General features: G+C 41.8%; 1 protein-coding gene across 1 annotated transcript in view; it reads right to left on the bottom strand.

The window, feature by feature from the left end:
• The window catches only part of LOC132825756 (tetratricopeptide repeat protein 16-like), a 36,257-nt gene that overhangs the window by 15,825 nt on the left and 3,372 nt on the right, over nucleotides 1-17,060 (bottom strand). The window contains exons 5-8 of the mRNA XM_060841220.1: nucleotides 12,693-12,793; nucleotides 11,575-11,704; nucleotides 5,630-5,844; nucleotides 2,450-2,697 (exon numbers count right to left, since the gene is read on the bottom strand). Of these exons, the coding sequence (XP_060697203.1) occupies nucleotides 2,450-2,697; nucleotides 5,630-5,844; nucleotides 11,575-11,704; nucleotides 12,693-12,793 (694 nt within the window). The remainder of the gene's footprint in view (nucleotides 1-2,449; nucleotides 2,698-5,629; nucleotides 5,845-11,574; nucleotides 11,705-12,692; nucleotides 12,794-17,060) is intronic.

Raw genomic sequence — 17,060 nt, forward strand, 5'->3', positions numbered from 1 at the left:
AAGTTAGTTAACTCAGCCACACTAGGGCCATTTAAACAGTCCTTGTATAAGCACATGGATGACAATGCGATAGTGTAGGGTGATGGGCTTAGATTAGTTCACAGGTCGTCACAACATCTAGGGCTGAAGGGCCTGTTCTGCGCTGTATTGTTCAATGTTCTATTCTATGTTCAAGGACATTACAACAACAAATTTATGGAGCTGATCATTTAACCTAATGATATTTCCCAAGGCACTTCTGAGGAGAATTGTGTAAAACCAAGAAAGACAACAAGCCACATAAGGAGATATCAAGGTCAGAAGACTTTAGCCAACAATACGGGGGTCTTAAAGGAGGAGAGCCAGGTGGAGAGGCAGAGAGATGTGAGGAGAGAATTTCAGATCTTGGGACCAAAGCAAATGGGGATGCAGTCACTAACAATGGGGCAATTATGATTGCACGAGAGGACAGAATTAGAGATTTGCAGAAATCTCAGATGGTTGACAGGCTGGAGGAGTTCACAAAAATATGGAAGCTGGGGTTTGCTTAGAGAAAGGCATTATAGCCAATAATTTGTTTAGAATTATTACCGTTCTGCATTTGTCCTCTAGACACTTTTTTAAACGCAGGATATCATAACATATTTAACTTCCAGAAAACTGTATTTGAAACCTTATGTCAACTCTTGCCATTTTATAACTTTTACCATTTAGTCTATGTTTATTTTCTGTTCTTCTTCCTTCTCCCAAAATGTAATGTCTCACTTTTGTCAACATTATATTTAATCTGATCTTGTCACCTTCCTCCTGACGCTGCTTTTAGTCCACCTCAGAAGGAAGGTAAAGAGACGAGTAAGTTTGGTGAGAGGATTTAAAGGTGATCTCAGAGGGGAAGGGAGTTGGTGGTGGTTGGGGGGGGGGGGTTGACGAGGCATGCGGAACATGTTTTGAAACTACCTCAGAAGACTTCTCTTTCTAATTGTCATGCCTCTAATTGCTCAGGAACATTCTATGGTTAGTATTGTGGGGAATTGGGATCACTGCCAATTTCATCCAGTGTTGGACAGTATTCTAGCAGTATTCGAACCTAGAGTGGGGGTGGGTGAGGTGGGATTAAGGGGCTTGGCACACAATTGCAGCAACAGGCACAAACCAGGACCCAATGCTATACCAAGATGATTAATGGTAACATGAACTGATGGGGCAAGAATAAGGCCACACTTTTATGGAAAAGACTGCCTTCAAGTTTTATTTGCAGATGCCAAGTTAATAAACTTCTTTACTGTGTGAAAGAACACAGTCTGTAAATAAAACAAATCTGACACACCCATTCTTATGGAAAACTGATAAAAGTACATCTCTGGGACCAATTTAAATCCATAATCTAATCTTGATATTCAGATGATTAGAATTTATTGGCAGTTCACATGAGCATTTGTGTCCCTTTATTGAATTTGCTGTTATCATCAAATTTCGATTATTTAATGTTTAATTTCTACCTTCATAGAGAGGCGACTTTATAGAAGTTTATAACATAATGAAGGGTATGGATAGTTAATGGTAGTTGGCTTTTCGCTAGGATGGGGGATTTCAAGACTGGGGGACTCACATTTAGTGTGAGAGGAGAGAGAATTCAAAATGACGTGAGGGGCAAACTTTTTCACAAGAGGGTGGTTCACGTGTGGAATGAACTTCCTGAAAACAGGGTGGATGTGGGTAAAATTACAACTTTTTAAAGACATTTGGATAAGTACATGACTAGGAAAGATTTGGAGAAATATGGGCCAGCAGCAGACAGGTGGGATTAGTTTAAATTGGGATTATGATTGGACCAAAGGGTCTATTTTCATGCTGTATGACACTATATGCAAATACTCACAGAACACTTCAAAATTAAGTATAGAACACATTCTAAATATTGCAATGCTACAAAAGTTCAATACACCATTATCTATATGAGCCAAATGCAAAGGACTGTTAGGAGTAACAGGAACATGTCTGGGTGGATTTTTAATTGCTTAAATGAGGTTCATTAAATGTTTTGCATTCCATTCATTTTAGATCTCCTAATATTTAGTAATAATAGTAATTAGGTGGTAGTGCAATATATTTCATTTTGATTTTTGTGTATGGGAGTTATTGCTATTTTTTACAGCCTTACAACTAAATTAATTTCATCTGCATAGAAACAGCCTTTGAGGTAAACAAACTGGCATTGTCTTTAGAAAACGTTAAAATGATTGAAAGTAACAAACTGACATTTTGACAAAATGGAATTTGGACACTGCTACTTGTGAGCCTCACCAGTGGAAACAGCACTCTCCTTACAATAGGCTGACAAATCAAGAGTTTGATCTTTAACGTAACTCTGCTTCTTATTTAGTGCATGCTGAAATAGTTAATAAAATTTGTGCAGTTGCAGATCCCTGCAAACAATACTCTTCCTTAGAGCAAGTGTCATCATCCTTACCCCCTCGGTTGATGTACAGCCCCTTTTGCTGCTTTTCTCCCCTAATACACAGGTTTAAGAGAGTAATCGCCTCTTCGAAAAACCCTTTGTGGTAACAGTGCACTGCAAAGTCATTGTATGTTAGAAGGAGTTGTTTCTGAGTCTCCAGGTAGATATCACTCTCCTTTGTCTTACTTAATTTGTCCAAGATGAAGAGGTAGTCATCAATAGCAGCATTAAAATTCTTGAATTTCCTATACAGGGTTCCCCTGAGGTTTGAAAGCAGAATAGAATTAAGAATGATAAAATGCAAAGGACAGATTATAAGAAAAATAACAATATGGAACGAGATTGTTGATTATAACGTACAAAGCGTAAAAAGTTTTGAATTAGATTCCAGATCCCAACCAACATTAGTGTAATGTTTACTGAAAATGGAAAGGAGAGAGAAATTCAAGAAAATTACAATCATTGCAGAAGTGGTACTGAACAAATTGTTGGAGCTGCAAACCAAAAGTTCCCACTCTTGATGGACTTCAGCCTAGGGGCTTAAAAGACGTGGCTAGTGAAACATTGATGCATTAGTTTTAATTCTCCAATATTCTTTAGAATCTGTGAATGTTGCATTCAACTGGAAAATAATGAAAGCAACTTCTTTAGCTCAAAGGAAAAAATAAAAATTAAGATTGTTAGCATTATGCCTGTCTTAGATAAGATTTTAGGAACTATTACTAAAGACTTTATAGTTTGGCACTTCGAAAAGTTCAAGATGATCAGGCAGAGTCAACGTGATTCTGTGAAAGAGAAACCATGTTTGGCCAATTTATTGGAGGTTCTTGAATATGTACCGTGTGCTGGTGATAAAGGGAAGCAACAAATGTACTGTGCTTAGTTTTCCAGAAGGGATTTAATAAGGTACCATGTCAAAGATTAGCAAGAAAAATATAAGCTCATTGTGTATGGGGTAGCATATTGGCTTGGATAGAAAATTGGCTAACTAAAGGTAGAGCAGTGGTCATTTCTCCAGCTTAGTAATCTAGGGTCCCAGCTTAATGTTCTGGATAATATGGTTTGAGCAATTCTCACTGGTTAGGCAGATTCAAGGGGCTGAGTGGCCTGCTTCTTCTTGTAATTTGTGTGTTCATATAAATTTATACATTGATAATTTCCAGTAATTAAGGGAATCCATAAGCACAGATATTGGATGTAATTGAGGTTGGCTTAATGGAGTAGGAACTGTTGTACCAGAGGTTGGATTTCAGCTGAGAATTTATGAAAATCATAACTTTGTTCTGAAGACATGAATATTAGACATCCCAAGTTAAAACACTGTTGGATCCACTATTCAGAGCTAAGGATATTAATTTTCTAACATTGAATTTGATGTTCAATTCTTGAAATAAATGTATTATTGGAACCATTTTGATGGCCCAGGAGAATTTCCTAGGAGCAATTTTCACCAACAATCTGTCTTAGTCTATCCACGTTGATGTTATCGTCGAGAAAACACACCAACACCTCTACTTCCTCTGAAGGCAAAGGAAATTTGGCATGTCCACAATGACTCTTACCAATTTCTACAGATGCACCATAGAAAACATCCTATCTGGATGCTTCACAGCTTGGTATTGCAACTGCTCTTCACAAGACCATGAGAAATTACAGAGAGCTGTGAAAGCAGCCTAGTCCATCACAGAAATTAGCCTTCCTAGCTGTCTGCATTTCCTGCTGCCTCAGGAAAGCAACTCCTCCCACCCCAGTTATACTCTCTTCCAACCTCTTCCATTGAGCAGAAGATATAAAGATTTGAGAAGTATCAACAGGTTCAAGAATGGCTTCTTCCCCGCTGTTACAAGTCTTATGAACAGACCTCTTTTATATTAGAGTTGATCTTCCTCTACAGCTGTAACACAACATTTTATTCTATTACCCCGAGGACTTATGTAAAATATGAGTTGGCTCTGTAACACACAAATCAATATTGTTCAATGTACATGTGACAATAATAAATCAAATCAAAAATCAAAATATATACTGATCAATGATTCACTGTGTCAGTTAGGTTAGCTGGTTCAATTCCTGATGTGGGTTGTGAGCTGGGCTGTGTATGGGTGCTGCAGGGAGCACTTATCATTTACTTCAAATTCCCTTTGAACTAGGAATGGATCATTCTTGATCACTATTCCCTGACACAATTTGAAACTATCTTTGTCAAAGTTTGGGAAGGACTGAACAGTCATTGTTAGCAATCCACTCAGTGTCAAGTAGACTGCTCACGTAGACCGAGACTGCTCCCACAGTGACTTTGCCAAGGATTGTAGACATATTCCTAAGTGAGGGAAACTAGAAACTATGGAGGAACAAAGATAGTTGACAGTCCAATTATGCAGCACTAGGAGATGGGTACAAGGAATTCATCTCCTGATTCTCCAAATTCTGTTCATTATTTTGGACCAGCAGAAGTGTGATTTAATGCTTGCCATTTGCCTGGATAAGCTTCACAAAACTTAAGAAGTGAACTTGGTCAAATCCACCTACGTCCTTTAACAGTCACTCCCTCACCACAGACACTCAGCGGTAATGATGTGTACCATCTACAAGGTCATATGCAGCAACTCAATTTGGCTCCCTCGATTGCAGCTTTCAGACTCATGACTGAACAGAAAAAGGGCAGCAGGATGGTGAGAAAACACACACCTGCAAAATTCCCTCCAAGCCGTGCACCATCCTGATTAGGAACTATGTGCCCATTCTATTATAGTTATTGCATCACAATCCTCAAACTCCCTTTTTAACAGTTCTGAGGCTGTACTGGCATTGCAGCAGTTCAGGAAGGCAGTTCATCACTACCTTCTCCAGAGCATATCCGTAGGGATTGACAATCAGAGGGCTAGCCAGAGGTACTCACACCCCATAAATGAATAAGGAAAGATAAAATGTAAATGTAGAAGAGGAAATATGATTAACTGGCCTAAATAGGAATGTTTAATATCCATGTTGTTTATTTTCCCATGACAAGTATAAAGTATATTCTGATGTATTTCTTCCTAATTTCATTGATCAATGGTCTGGGTTATATATATTTTTAGTGTTAAAACATAACCTTTTATGACACATTTATGAATTTATAGTCTGAACACATGATTGAATAAACAAACTTATTGTTTTAACTGACTCCTTGCATGCTATTGATGGTTGTACCTGAAGACAAAATAGTCTGCTTTATTGGGGTTATTGTCGATAGCTTCATTGATGTTGTCCAGTGCACTCTTTAAGTTGCCAATCAGGGATTTGTTAATCGCACGCATCTTTGCTTCTTCAGCTCTACTCACCAGAGTAGCCATTAGTGATAATGCCTCCTGATGGGTCGGATCCAAAGCCAGGGCACTACTAACATCTTGATAACAATTAGCTATCTGTTGTCAGGGAGATTAGGAAAAAAAAATCAAATTTCATATGAATGAAACAATAAACGTAATCCAGAGTGTAAAAAAAACTCCGACCATGATGAACACATGGAGTTTCAGAAAAACAGGAGTCGGCTATTCAGCCCATCGAGCCTATTCCACTTTTCAACGTGATCACGGCTGAACAGCATCTTAACTCTTTCTACCTGCCTTGGCTCCATATCCCTTTATAGAATTTAAATTCCGTCAATTAAATTAAAGCGAAATAAAATGTTAGCTTCATTAACAATGATCATGAAATTTCTGGAATGTTGTAAAACGTGATAGAGAGTCGAGGAATAGGGAGAGAGAGCAGTTAAATGCGTGGCTACAGGGATGGTGCAGGAGGGAGGGATTCCGGTTTCTGGACAACTGGGGTCCTTTCTGGGGAAGGTGGGACCTCTATAAAAAGGATGGGCTACACCTGAACCTGAGGGGCACCAGTATCCTTGGGGGGAGGTTTGCTAGTGCTCTTTGGGAGGGTTTAAACTAACTCCGCGGGGGCATGGGAACCAGGACTGTAGCTTTAGGGTACAGGACCTTGAGTGTAGGGAGGTTAGGAATAATGCAGCGATCTCTAAGGAGGGTGCCTGTAACCAGAAAGGTGGATTGAAGTGTGTATACTTCAATGCCAGAAGTATAAGGAATAAGGTAGGTGAACTTGCAGCGTGGGTTGGTACCTGGGACTTCGATGTTGTGGCCATTACAGAGACGTGGGTAGAACAGGGACAAGAATGGCTGTTGCACGTTCCAGGGTTCAAATGTTTTAGTAGGATCAGACATGGGGATAAAAAAGGGGGAGGCGTGGCATTACTTGTCAAAGACAGTATCACAGCAGTGGAATGGACGATGGAAGAGGACTTGCCATCTGAGGTAGTTTGGGCTGAGGTTAGAAATAGGAAAGGTGAGGTCACCCTATTAGGTGTTTTCTACAGGCCTCCTAATAGTCCTAGAGAAGTAGAGGATAATATTGCGAGGATGATTCAGGAAAAGAGTGAAGGTAGCAGGGTGGTTGTTATGGGGGACTTTAACTTCCCAGATATTGACTGGGAGAGCTATAGCTCGAGTTCATTAGATGGGTCGGTGTTTGTACAATGTGTGCAGGAGGGTTTCCTGACACAATATGTCGACAGGCCAACAAGAGGGGAGGCTATATTGGATTTGGTTCTAGGTAATGAACCAGGCCAGGTGTTAGACTTGGAGGTAGGTGAGCACTTCGGGGACAGTGACCACAACTCGGTGACTTTTACTTTAGTGATGGAGAGGGATAATCGTGCGCCGCAGGGCAAGAGCTATAGCTGGGGGCAGGGAAATTATGATGCAGTGAGGCATGACTTAGGATGTGTGGATTGGAAAAACAGGCTTCAAGAGAAGAACACTAATGAGATGTGGGGATTGTTCAAGGAGCAGCTACTGCGTGTCCTCGATAGGTATGTACCAGTCAGGCATGGTGTAAAGGGCCTTGTGAGGCAGCCGTGGTTTAGTAAGGAATTGGAGTCCCTTGTGAAAGGAAAGAAGGCGGCATATGTAAAGATGAGGCGTGAAGGTTCAGTTGGGGCGATTGAGAGTTATAAGGTAGCCAGGAAGGAGCTAAAGAGGGAGCTAAGAGAAGCGAGAAGGGGACATGAAAAGTCTTTAGCTGGTAGGATTAGGGAAAACCCAAAGGCTTTCTATAGGTATGTCAAGAATAAAAGGATGACTAGGGTAGGTATCGGTCCAGTCAAGGATAGTAGTGGGAAGTTGTGTGTGGAGGCGGAGGAGATTGGAGAGACATTAAATCAGTACTTTTCATCAGTATTCACTCAGGAACAGGACACTGTTGCTGATGTGAATATGGAATCACAAATAATTAGAATGGATGCCCTGGAAATATGCAGGGAAGAGGTTTTGGGAATATTGGAAAGGATGAATATAGATAAGTCTCCTGGGCCTGATGGCATTTACCCCAGGATCCTATGGGAAGCTAGGGAGGAGATAGCAGAGCCATTGGCCTGGATTTTTATGTCGTCATTGTCAACGGGAATAGTACCAGAGGACTGGAGGATAGCGAATGTGGTCCCATTGTTCAAGAAAGGGAGTAGGGATAGCCCTAGTAACTATAGGCCAGTGAGTCTGACTTCAGTGGTGGGCAAAGTCTTAGAGAGAATGGTAAGGGATAAGATTTATGAACATCTGGGTAGGAATAACGTGATCAGGGATAGCCAGCATGGTTTTGTGAAGGGCAGGTCGTGCCTCACAAACCTTATTGAGTTCTTTGAGAAGGTGACTAAGGAAGTGGATGAGGGTAAAGCAGTAGATGTTGTGTATATGGATTTTAGTAAGGCGTTCGATAAGGTTCCCCATGGTAGGCTAATGCTAAAACTTCGGAGGTATGGCATTGAGGATACATTAGAGGTTTGGATTAGGAATTGGCTGGCTGGAAGGAGACAGAGGGTAGTAGTTGATGGATTATGTTCATCTTGGAGCGCAGTTACTAGCGGTGTACCACAAGGATCTGTTTTGGGACCATTGCTTTTTGTTATCTTTATAAATGATCTAGAGGAAGGACTTGAAAGCTGGGTATGCAAGTTTGCGGATGACACAAAAGTCGGTGGAGTTGTGGATAGTGAGGAAGGAAGTGGTAGGTTACAGCGGGATATAGATAAGTTGCAGAGCTGGGTGGAAATGTGGCAAATGGAATTCAATGTAGCTAAGTGCGAAGTCATTCACTTTGGTAGGAATAACAAGATGATGGATTACTGGGCTAATGGTAGGCTACTTGGTAGTGTGGATGAGCAGAGGGATCTTGGTGTCTATGTACACAGATCTCTGAAAGTTGCCACCCAGGTAAATAGTGCTGTGAGGAAGGCATATGGTGTACTGGGCTTTATTGGCAGAGGAATTGAGTTCCGGAGTCCTGAGGTCATGTTGCAGTTGTATAAGACTCTGGTGAGGCCTCATCTGGAGTATTGTGTGCAGTTTTGGTCACCATACTATAGGAAGGATGTGGAAGCTTTAGAACGAGTGCAGAGGAGGTTTACCAGGATGTTGCCTGGAATGGTAGGAAAATCTTATGAGGAAAGGCTGAGGCACTTGGGGCTGTTCTCATTGGAGAAGAGAAGGTTTAGGGGAGATCTGATAGAAGTGTATAAGATGATTAGGGGTTTAGATAGGGTAGATACTAAGAACCTTTTACCGCTAATGGAGTCAGGTGTTACTAGGGGACATAGCTTTAAATTAAGGGGTGGTAGGTATAGGACAGATGTTAGGGGTAGATTCTTCACACAGCGGGTTGTGAGTTCATGGAATGCCCTGCCCGTATCAGTGGTGAACTCTCCTTCTTTATGGTCATTTAAGCGGGCATTGGATAGGCATTTGGAAGTTATTGGGCTAGTATAGGTTAGGTAGGATTCGGTCGGCGCAACATCGAGGGCCGAAGGGCCTGTACTGCGCTGTATCCTTCTATGTTCTATGTTCTAAAAAAAAAGTCCTTGGAGAGCAGGGAAACACTGTTGTCCTTCCCCAGTCTGGGCAACACCCGACATGAGTCCAGACCCACAGTAAGTGATCGACTCCTCACTGCCCTCTGAAATGGTCCAGCCAAGCCACTTAGTCATAGCAGGTGAAGGGCTTGTGCCCAAAACGTCGAATTTCCTGTTCCTTGGATGCTGCCTGACCTGCTATGCTTTAACCAGCAACACATTTTCAGCTCTGATCTCCAGCATCTGCAGACCTCACTTTTCACACTTAGTCATAGCAAGCTAGCATAGAAACATCATCCACTGTGGGTGTACCAATGAAGTACATGGACTGTGGTGGCTGAGAATTAGCTCATGGTTATATTCTCACAGGCAATCAGGAGCAGGCGATAAATGCTGCTGTCACCGGTGATGACTGTGCCCCAAAACAAATATATAAAAAATAGCTTTGGTTAGCAAGTTTTTATCAATCTCAGATTTGAAGTGATTAGTCAATTTTATTCTCTCCAGAGATGCATTGTGTGAAGAAATAGTTTCTAACTCATGGGAAACAGATGAAAATGATAGGAAACATGAATATATTGAGGAGTAGCAAAAATTATACACTCTACATAATATGACACCATAATACAATGAATTCCATATTTGCACCTGCTCATCAATTTGCTAAAGCTACAGAATTTTGAAAATCAGAAAAAAAAATTCCAAAATCAAATAAGAAGTGTGATTCAAGGAGTTTACTAGTGTCACATTTGTGATATACCACTTTTCCTACTTGATTTTCCATCTGTTTAAAGTTCAAAATAATTTTATCCCTTTATTGTTAATGTGAAGTTGTTGCATCTTAAATATTAAAAAGGAAGCTATCCAATAATTCATTGCTCTCTTTCCTCATTTATGGCAACATTAAAGAGGATCTTTTACTTTCTCAACTGTGATTTTTCTCCGCCTGTTTGTAACTGAGAAGCTAAGTAAGTGACCTACATGCAGGTTATCATCCCTCCGAGGAACTGCACAACACTGACAAGACACAACATTTCTCTGATTACCTCCACTTTAACTTGAAGGAACTGTGAGGCCTTTGTTAGCTCTATCACCTCAGGATTGCAGCTGTGACTAATTTAAGAGTGTGGTAGTGGACATTCCCCTCTCCTCTCGATGATTAATGTCAGATTAAAGCACACATCTGACACCATTTATGTCATGATTAAGGACATCTGGTCAGAGACCTCCAGGTGCCCCTTCTTGCATAACAACACACTTTCCTCTAAGAAAAACTACCACAGTCTGTCCAATCTCTCTTCATAACTGAAACTCTGCAGCCCAGGCAATATCCTGGTAAATGTCCTCTGCACCCTCTCCAGTGCAATTACATCCCTCACATCCCTCCTATAATGTGGATTCCATGGGGCGGGGTGGGGTTGCAGTGTTGCTGAGGGCATCCGTTCCCACTGTTGTACCGCTCACTTGACCACAGAGTGCCTCATAGGATGGGGGAGTCCACTGGGAGGATGCTAGGGTTGATCTGCTTCACTGCCCATGCAGCAGCGGGGGAAATGACCCCTTCCCTCTCCCCATGAATATGCTGATGGGACGGGAAGGGGTCCTTATTTGGCCAATTGAAATTCTGGCCCCCATTTTGACATCATCTCAAATCATGACTAAAACAATGACCAGACTGCAGAGACTATAGGCAATTGACAAAAGAATCAGAAGCAACAGAAGAACAGAGTGTAACGAGTGAGTAGGATTCGGAATGCACCGTCTGATTCGGTGGTGGTTACAGAGTCAATACTGGCCTTCAAAATGCAATTGGATAAATAATTAAAGGGGAAACCATTGCAGAGATATAAAGAAGAGTGGGGAATAGAACTAACTGAGCTCTTTGAGAGAGCCAGAAAATGACCTCCTTCTGTCCTGTAGCATTTTATGATTCTGTATGATTTGATTTTAACTCTTTTTTTCTAAAACCTACAGTCATTTTTTGCTTTCCTCCTGTTTAATGTGCTCATTATGCACTGGGCTTGTTTGGATGAACAAAATAGATCACACAAAACCTAAAAACAGTTTGTCTACACAAATGATTGTTCTGGTTGTAATTTTTAATGCAAAGCTGCACCGAATGTAACAAACTCTAAAACAACCTCTGTAACTACTTTTTGCAGGGAGGTGAAGGTAAGAAACATAAAAGGACACCAAGACTAACGACATTAAACATTAAGATTTAGTGCACTATATTTACTTGGTTAAAATGATCGTGCAGTCTGGCACGAAGGATATAGAGCTCAGGATTGGTCTTTACGTTCTCAAGTTGTTCGTTGACCAGTTGAAGAGACTCTTCAAGTCTTCCCAATGCAATCAAGGCCTCAACACTGGGAAACAAAGGATATAATGTTTTACTCTGTTCATTGACATTACACATGTTTATATTTCCAATGGATGAGCACACAAACCCTACGTGTGATAGCCCCACAAATAAACAGCTTGCTACTATGGTTCAGGCCTACCATCAAGCAGCAGTCGCTTCAACGAGATATTGAAACTGGATCTCAGCATGATCTGAAAATCTGCACCTGGAAATCAAGGGGCAGCCCTGCCCCAAATGGAAAACTTCTGCCTTTGCACTTGAATTCCTGGTGCATCTGTCCTTTATGTTAATTGGATAGTGAGACACACACACATACATTTCCTAATATCCTGGCCCTGCTTTATGAATTATAGACTAAACTGTATGGTCTCACATACTCATTATTCATTTTTCTGAAGCGATTGGGAGCAAGTCTTTGAAAGATGGATCATGTGTCCTGAATTCGAGGTTAGGCATTCTTTGGTGGCAAGCATAGGAGAAATCAGGTGTTGAGTTCTGAAAATTGTTTACTGCGAAAGCCCAGTAATGTGTTTCTAAAGCTCAGTGCCAAGTCACATGCCAAGTCTATGGTCTCTGCTTTCATGGTAGTTATGCTGGAACACATATTTGGCTGCAATGTTTCTTTAAAGTACCTTATTACTATGATCCTCATCTGCACAGAAGGTAAAATGTTATCCCTTCATTTACAGAACCCCAACTAACATCACACTTCTCTACATGATTAACTATTCTTACTGAAACGTGAAACAATAGATTTCTTGATATGACAAAAGGTCATGACATGCTTCATACCGAATAACATAGTAGTATCTAAACCTGGGACACATAAAACAATTCATTGCATGAGTTTTATGCTGGTTGAAGGCATTATGGTGGTCAGTCTTTATACCATGTCCAGACAACAATGGTAGTATTGGTCACATTGCCTGCTTGTGATGAAGCAGGGACACCCTGAGTATGATTTCTGGAGGAAAATACACAAGATGAATCACCTTCGCATGTGGTAATGATGATTTCCAAGTTGCATCTCTGAAGCTTGTACAAAAACCTCTAAGGCCTCCGTATATAATTTCATTTCAAAAAGACTTTGACCCTGCAGTAAAAAAGACACTAGGCAATATTATTAGAACAAAATTCCAACAGTGAACCTCATACAGTAACATGGACAGAAAGTCCTAAATCTCGTTTTATAATTTACATCGTACAGACCATGGGCGGTACAGCTCACAGCTTTGTCTAACTGTTATGTTCACGATAATAATGTCTACAAGGTAAAGTGAACAGTATTTTCTTCCTTTATTCTTTCGTTGGTTGCCCATCCTGAACTACCCTTGACCTGAGAGGCTTGCATGTCAACCATTTCCATCACATGTAGGTCAGATGGAGTAAAGATGGCAGGTTTTACCTTTAAAGGACAATACTGAATCGGATAGATTTTTACCAGTGCTCGCTGTCATGGTCACCATCAGTGATACAAGTTTAACATTGCAGATTTTATTAACTGAATTCAAATTTCACCAGCTGCTATGATGGAATTTGAAACCATGTCCCCAAGGCAAGACACCTGGCTCACTGGGTTACTAGCCCAGCAACATTACCACTCCACCATCATCTCCCATGTCCGAGTAGGTGCCACAGCCCCAGAGGGCAAATGTGCCATTCTCTGATTAGACAAGGACAGCTAGTGGTAAGGGATGAGGTCGAGAAGGCAGGGCCTCGTGGTGACCATAAGACATAGGAGTGGAAGTAAGGCCATTCGGCCCCTCAAGTCCACTCCGCCATTTAATCATGGCTGATGGGCATTTCAACTCCATTTACCCGCATTCTCCCCGTAGCCCTTAATTCCTTGTGACATCAAGAATTTATCAATCTCTGCCTTGAAGACATTTAGCGGCAATGAATTCCACAGGCCCACCACTCTCTGGCTGAAGAAATGTCTCCACATTTCTGTTCTGAATTTACCCCCTCTAATTCTAAGGCTGTGTCCACGGGTCCTAGTCTCCTCGCCTAACGGAAACAATTTCCTAACGTCCACCCTTTCCAAGCCATGTATTATCTTGTAAGTTTCTATTAGATCTCCCTTTAATCTTCTAAACTCCAATGAAAACAATCCCAGGATCCTCAGCCGTTCCCCGTATGTTAGACCTACCATTCCAGGGATCATCCATGTGAATCTCCGCTGGACACGCTCCAGTGCCAATATGTCCTTCCTGAGGTGTGGGGACCAAAACTGGACACAGTACTCCAAATGGGGCCTAACCAGAGCTTTATAAAGTCTCAGTAGCACAACAGTGCTTTTATATTCCAACCCTCTTGAGATAAATGACAACATTGCATTCACTTTCTTAATCACGGACTCAACCTGCATGTTTACCTTTAGAGAATCCTCGACTAGCACTCCCAGATCCCTTTGTACTTTGGTTTTATGAATTTTCTCACCGTTTAGAAAGTAGTCCATGTTGTATTCTTTTTTCCAAAGTGCAAGACCTTGCATTTGCTCACATTGAATTCCATCAGCCATTTCCTGGACCACTCTCCCAAACTGTCTAGATCCTTCTGCAGCCTCCCCACTTCCTCAGTACTACCTGCCTGTCCACCTAACTTCGTATCATCGGCAAACTTTGCTAGAATGCCCCCAGTCCCTTCATCCAAATCATTAATATATAACGAACAGCTGCAGCCCCAACACTGAACCCTATAGGACACCGCTTGCTACCGGCTGCCATTCCAAAAAAGAAGCTTTTATCCCAACTCTCTGCCTTCTGTCAGACTGCCAATCCTCAACCCATACCAGTAGCTCACCTCGAACACCATGGGCCCTCACCTTACTCAGCAGCCTCCCATGTGGCACCTTATCAAAAGTCTTTTGGAAGTCTAGATAGACCACATCCACTGGGTTTCCCTGGTCTAACCTACTTGTCACCTCTTCAAAGAATTCCAACAGGTTTGTCAGGCACGACCTCCCCTTACTAAATCCATGTTGACTTGTTCTAATCCGACCCTGCTCTTCCAAGAATTTAGAAACCTCATTGTTAATGATGGATTCTAGAATTTTACCAACAACCAAGGTTAGGCTAATTGGTCTATAATTTTCCATCTTTTGTCTTGATCCTTTCTTGAACAAGGGGGTTACAACAGCGATCTTCCAATCATCCGGGACTTTCCCTGACTCCTGAAAGGTCTCAACCAACGCCTCCGCAATTTCCTCAGCCACCTTCCTCAGAACTCTAGGATGTAGTCCATCGGGGCCAGGAGATTTATCAAGTTTAAGACCTTTTAGCTTTTCTAGCACTTTCTCTTTTGTAATGGCAACCATACTCAACTCAGCCCCCTGACTCCCTTTAATTGTTGGGATATTACTCATGTCTTCCACAGTGAAGACTGACGCAAAGTACTTGTTAAGTTCTCCAGCTATTTCCTTATCTCCCATCACTAGGCTTCCAGCATCAGTTTGAAGTGGCCCAATGTCTACTTTTGCCTGTCGTTTGTTTTTTATGTATTGAAAGAAACTTTTACTATCATTTCTAATATTACCGGCTGGCCTACCTTCATATTTGATCCTCTCCTTCCTTATTTCTCCCTTTGTTATCCTCTGTTTGTTTTTGTAGCCTTCCCAATCTTCTGATTTCCCAGTGCTCTTGGCCACTTTATAGAATCTCTCTTTTTCTTTAATACATTTCCTGACTTCCTTTGTCAGCCATGGCTGTCTGATCCCTCCCTGGATAATCTTTCTTTTCTTGGGGATGAACCTCTGTACTGTGTCCTCAATTATACCCACAAACTCCTGCCATTTTTATTCTACTGCTTCCCCGCTAGGGTCTGCTTCCAATCTATTTTCATCAGTTCCTCTCTCATGCCCTCGTAATTACCTTTATTTAACTGTAACACCATTAATCTGATTTTGCCATCTCTCTTTCAAACTGCAGACTGAACTCTACCATATTACGATCGCTGCTTCCTAAGTGTTCCCTTACTTCAAGATTTTTTATAAAGTTTGGTTCATTACAAAGCACTAGGTCCAAAATAGCCTGCTCCCTTGTGGGCTCCATGACAAGCCGTTCCAAAAAGCCATCCTGTAAGCATTCCATGAATTCCCTTTCTTTGGATCCACTGGCAACATTATTTACCCAGTCCACCTACATATTGAAGTCTCCCATGATCACCGTGACCTTGTCTTTCTGACATGCCTTCTCTATTTCCCGGTACATGTTGCGCCCCTAGCCCTGACCACTGTTAGGAGGTCTGTACATAACTCCCATTATGGTCTTTTTGCCTTTATGGTTCCTCAATTCCACCCACACAGACTCCACATCATCCGATGCTATGTCATTCAGTGCCATAGATTTAATTTTGTTCTTAATTAACAAGGCAAACCCGCCCCTTCTGCCCGCCTCCCTGTCTTTTCGATAAGTTGTAAATCCTTGGATGTTTAACTGCCAGCCCTGAACCCCCTGCCACCACGTCTCTGTGATGCCTACCACATCATAATCATTCACGATGATCTGTGCCATTAGTTCATCTGCTTTGTTACAAATGCTACGAGCATTCAGGTAAAGTGCCTTAATGCTAACATTCTTATCATTAGAGATATTGGAAGTCATAAGATGTCCTAAGTTATCCGTCCTTTTTGCTGCATTCCCAGTCTGCCTCAAGTTTAAATCCGCCTGCACACATGCTATCCTCCTGCTTATCTTTCTATTTAACTCCATACTCCCTGTCGCTTTCACTTACACTTCCCCCCAACTCAGAAGTTTAAAGTCCTACTGACCACCCTATTTATCCTCTTCACTAGAACATTGGTACCTGATCAATTCAGGTGGAGACCGTCCCAACGGTACAGATCCCCCCGGTTCCAAAACTGATGCCAATGCCCATGAAGTGGAATCGCTCTTTCCCACACCAATCCCTTAGCCACGTGTTTACTTCCTTAATTTTCTTATCCCTATGCCAATTGGCACATGGCTCGGGCAGTAATTCGGAGATGATGACCCTTGTACTTCAATTTCCTTCCTAGTGCTTGATAATCCCCAAACAGGTCCTCCACTCTAGCTTTGCCTATGTTGTTAGTCCCAACGTGGACCACAACTGGATGCTCCCCCTCCCGCTCCAATATCCTTTCAAGCCGTTCGGAGATGTCCCACACCCTGGCACCGGGCAGGCAACACCATGCAAAACTCCCGATCCAGCTTGCAAAGGATACTATCTGTGCCCCTAATTATAGAATCTCCTATAACAGCTATTTATTTTTTTGCTTCCCCCCTCTTGAATGGCCTTCTGCACCATGGTACCATGGTCAGCTGGCTCATCCTGTCTAGAGTGGGAATCGCTGAAGAAGAAAATTGTTGAAGAAACTCAGCAGG

Source organism: Hemiscyllium ocellatum, chromosome 21 (assembly GCF_020745735.1).
Source record: "Hemiscyllium ocellatum isolate sHemOce1 chromosome 21, sHemOce1.pat.X.cur, whole genome shotgun sequence".
Taxonomy (NCBI): Eukaryota; Metazoa; Chordata; class Chondrichthyes; order Orectolobiformes; family Hemiscylliidae; genus Hemiscyllium; species Hemiscyllium ocellatum.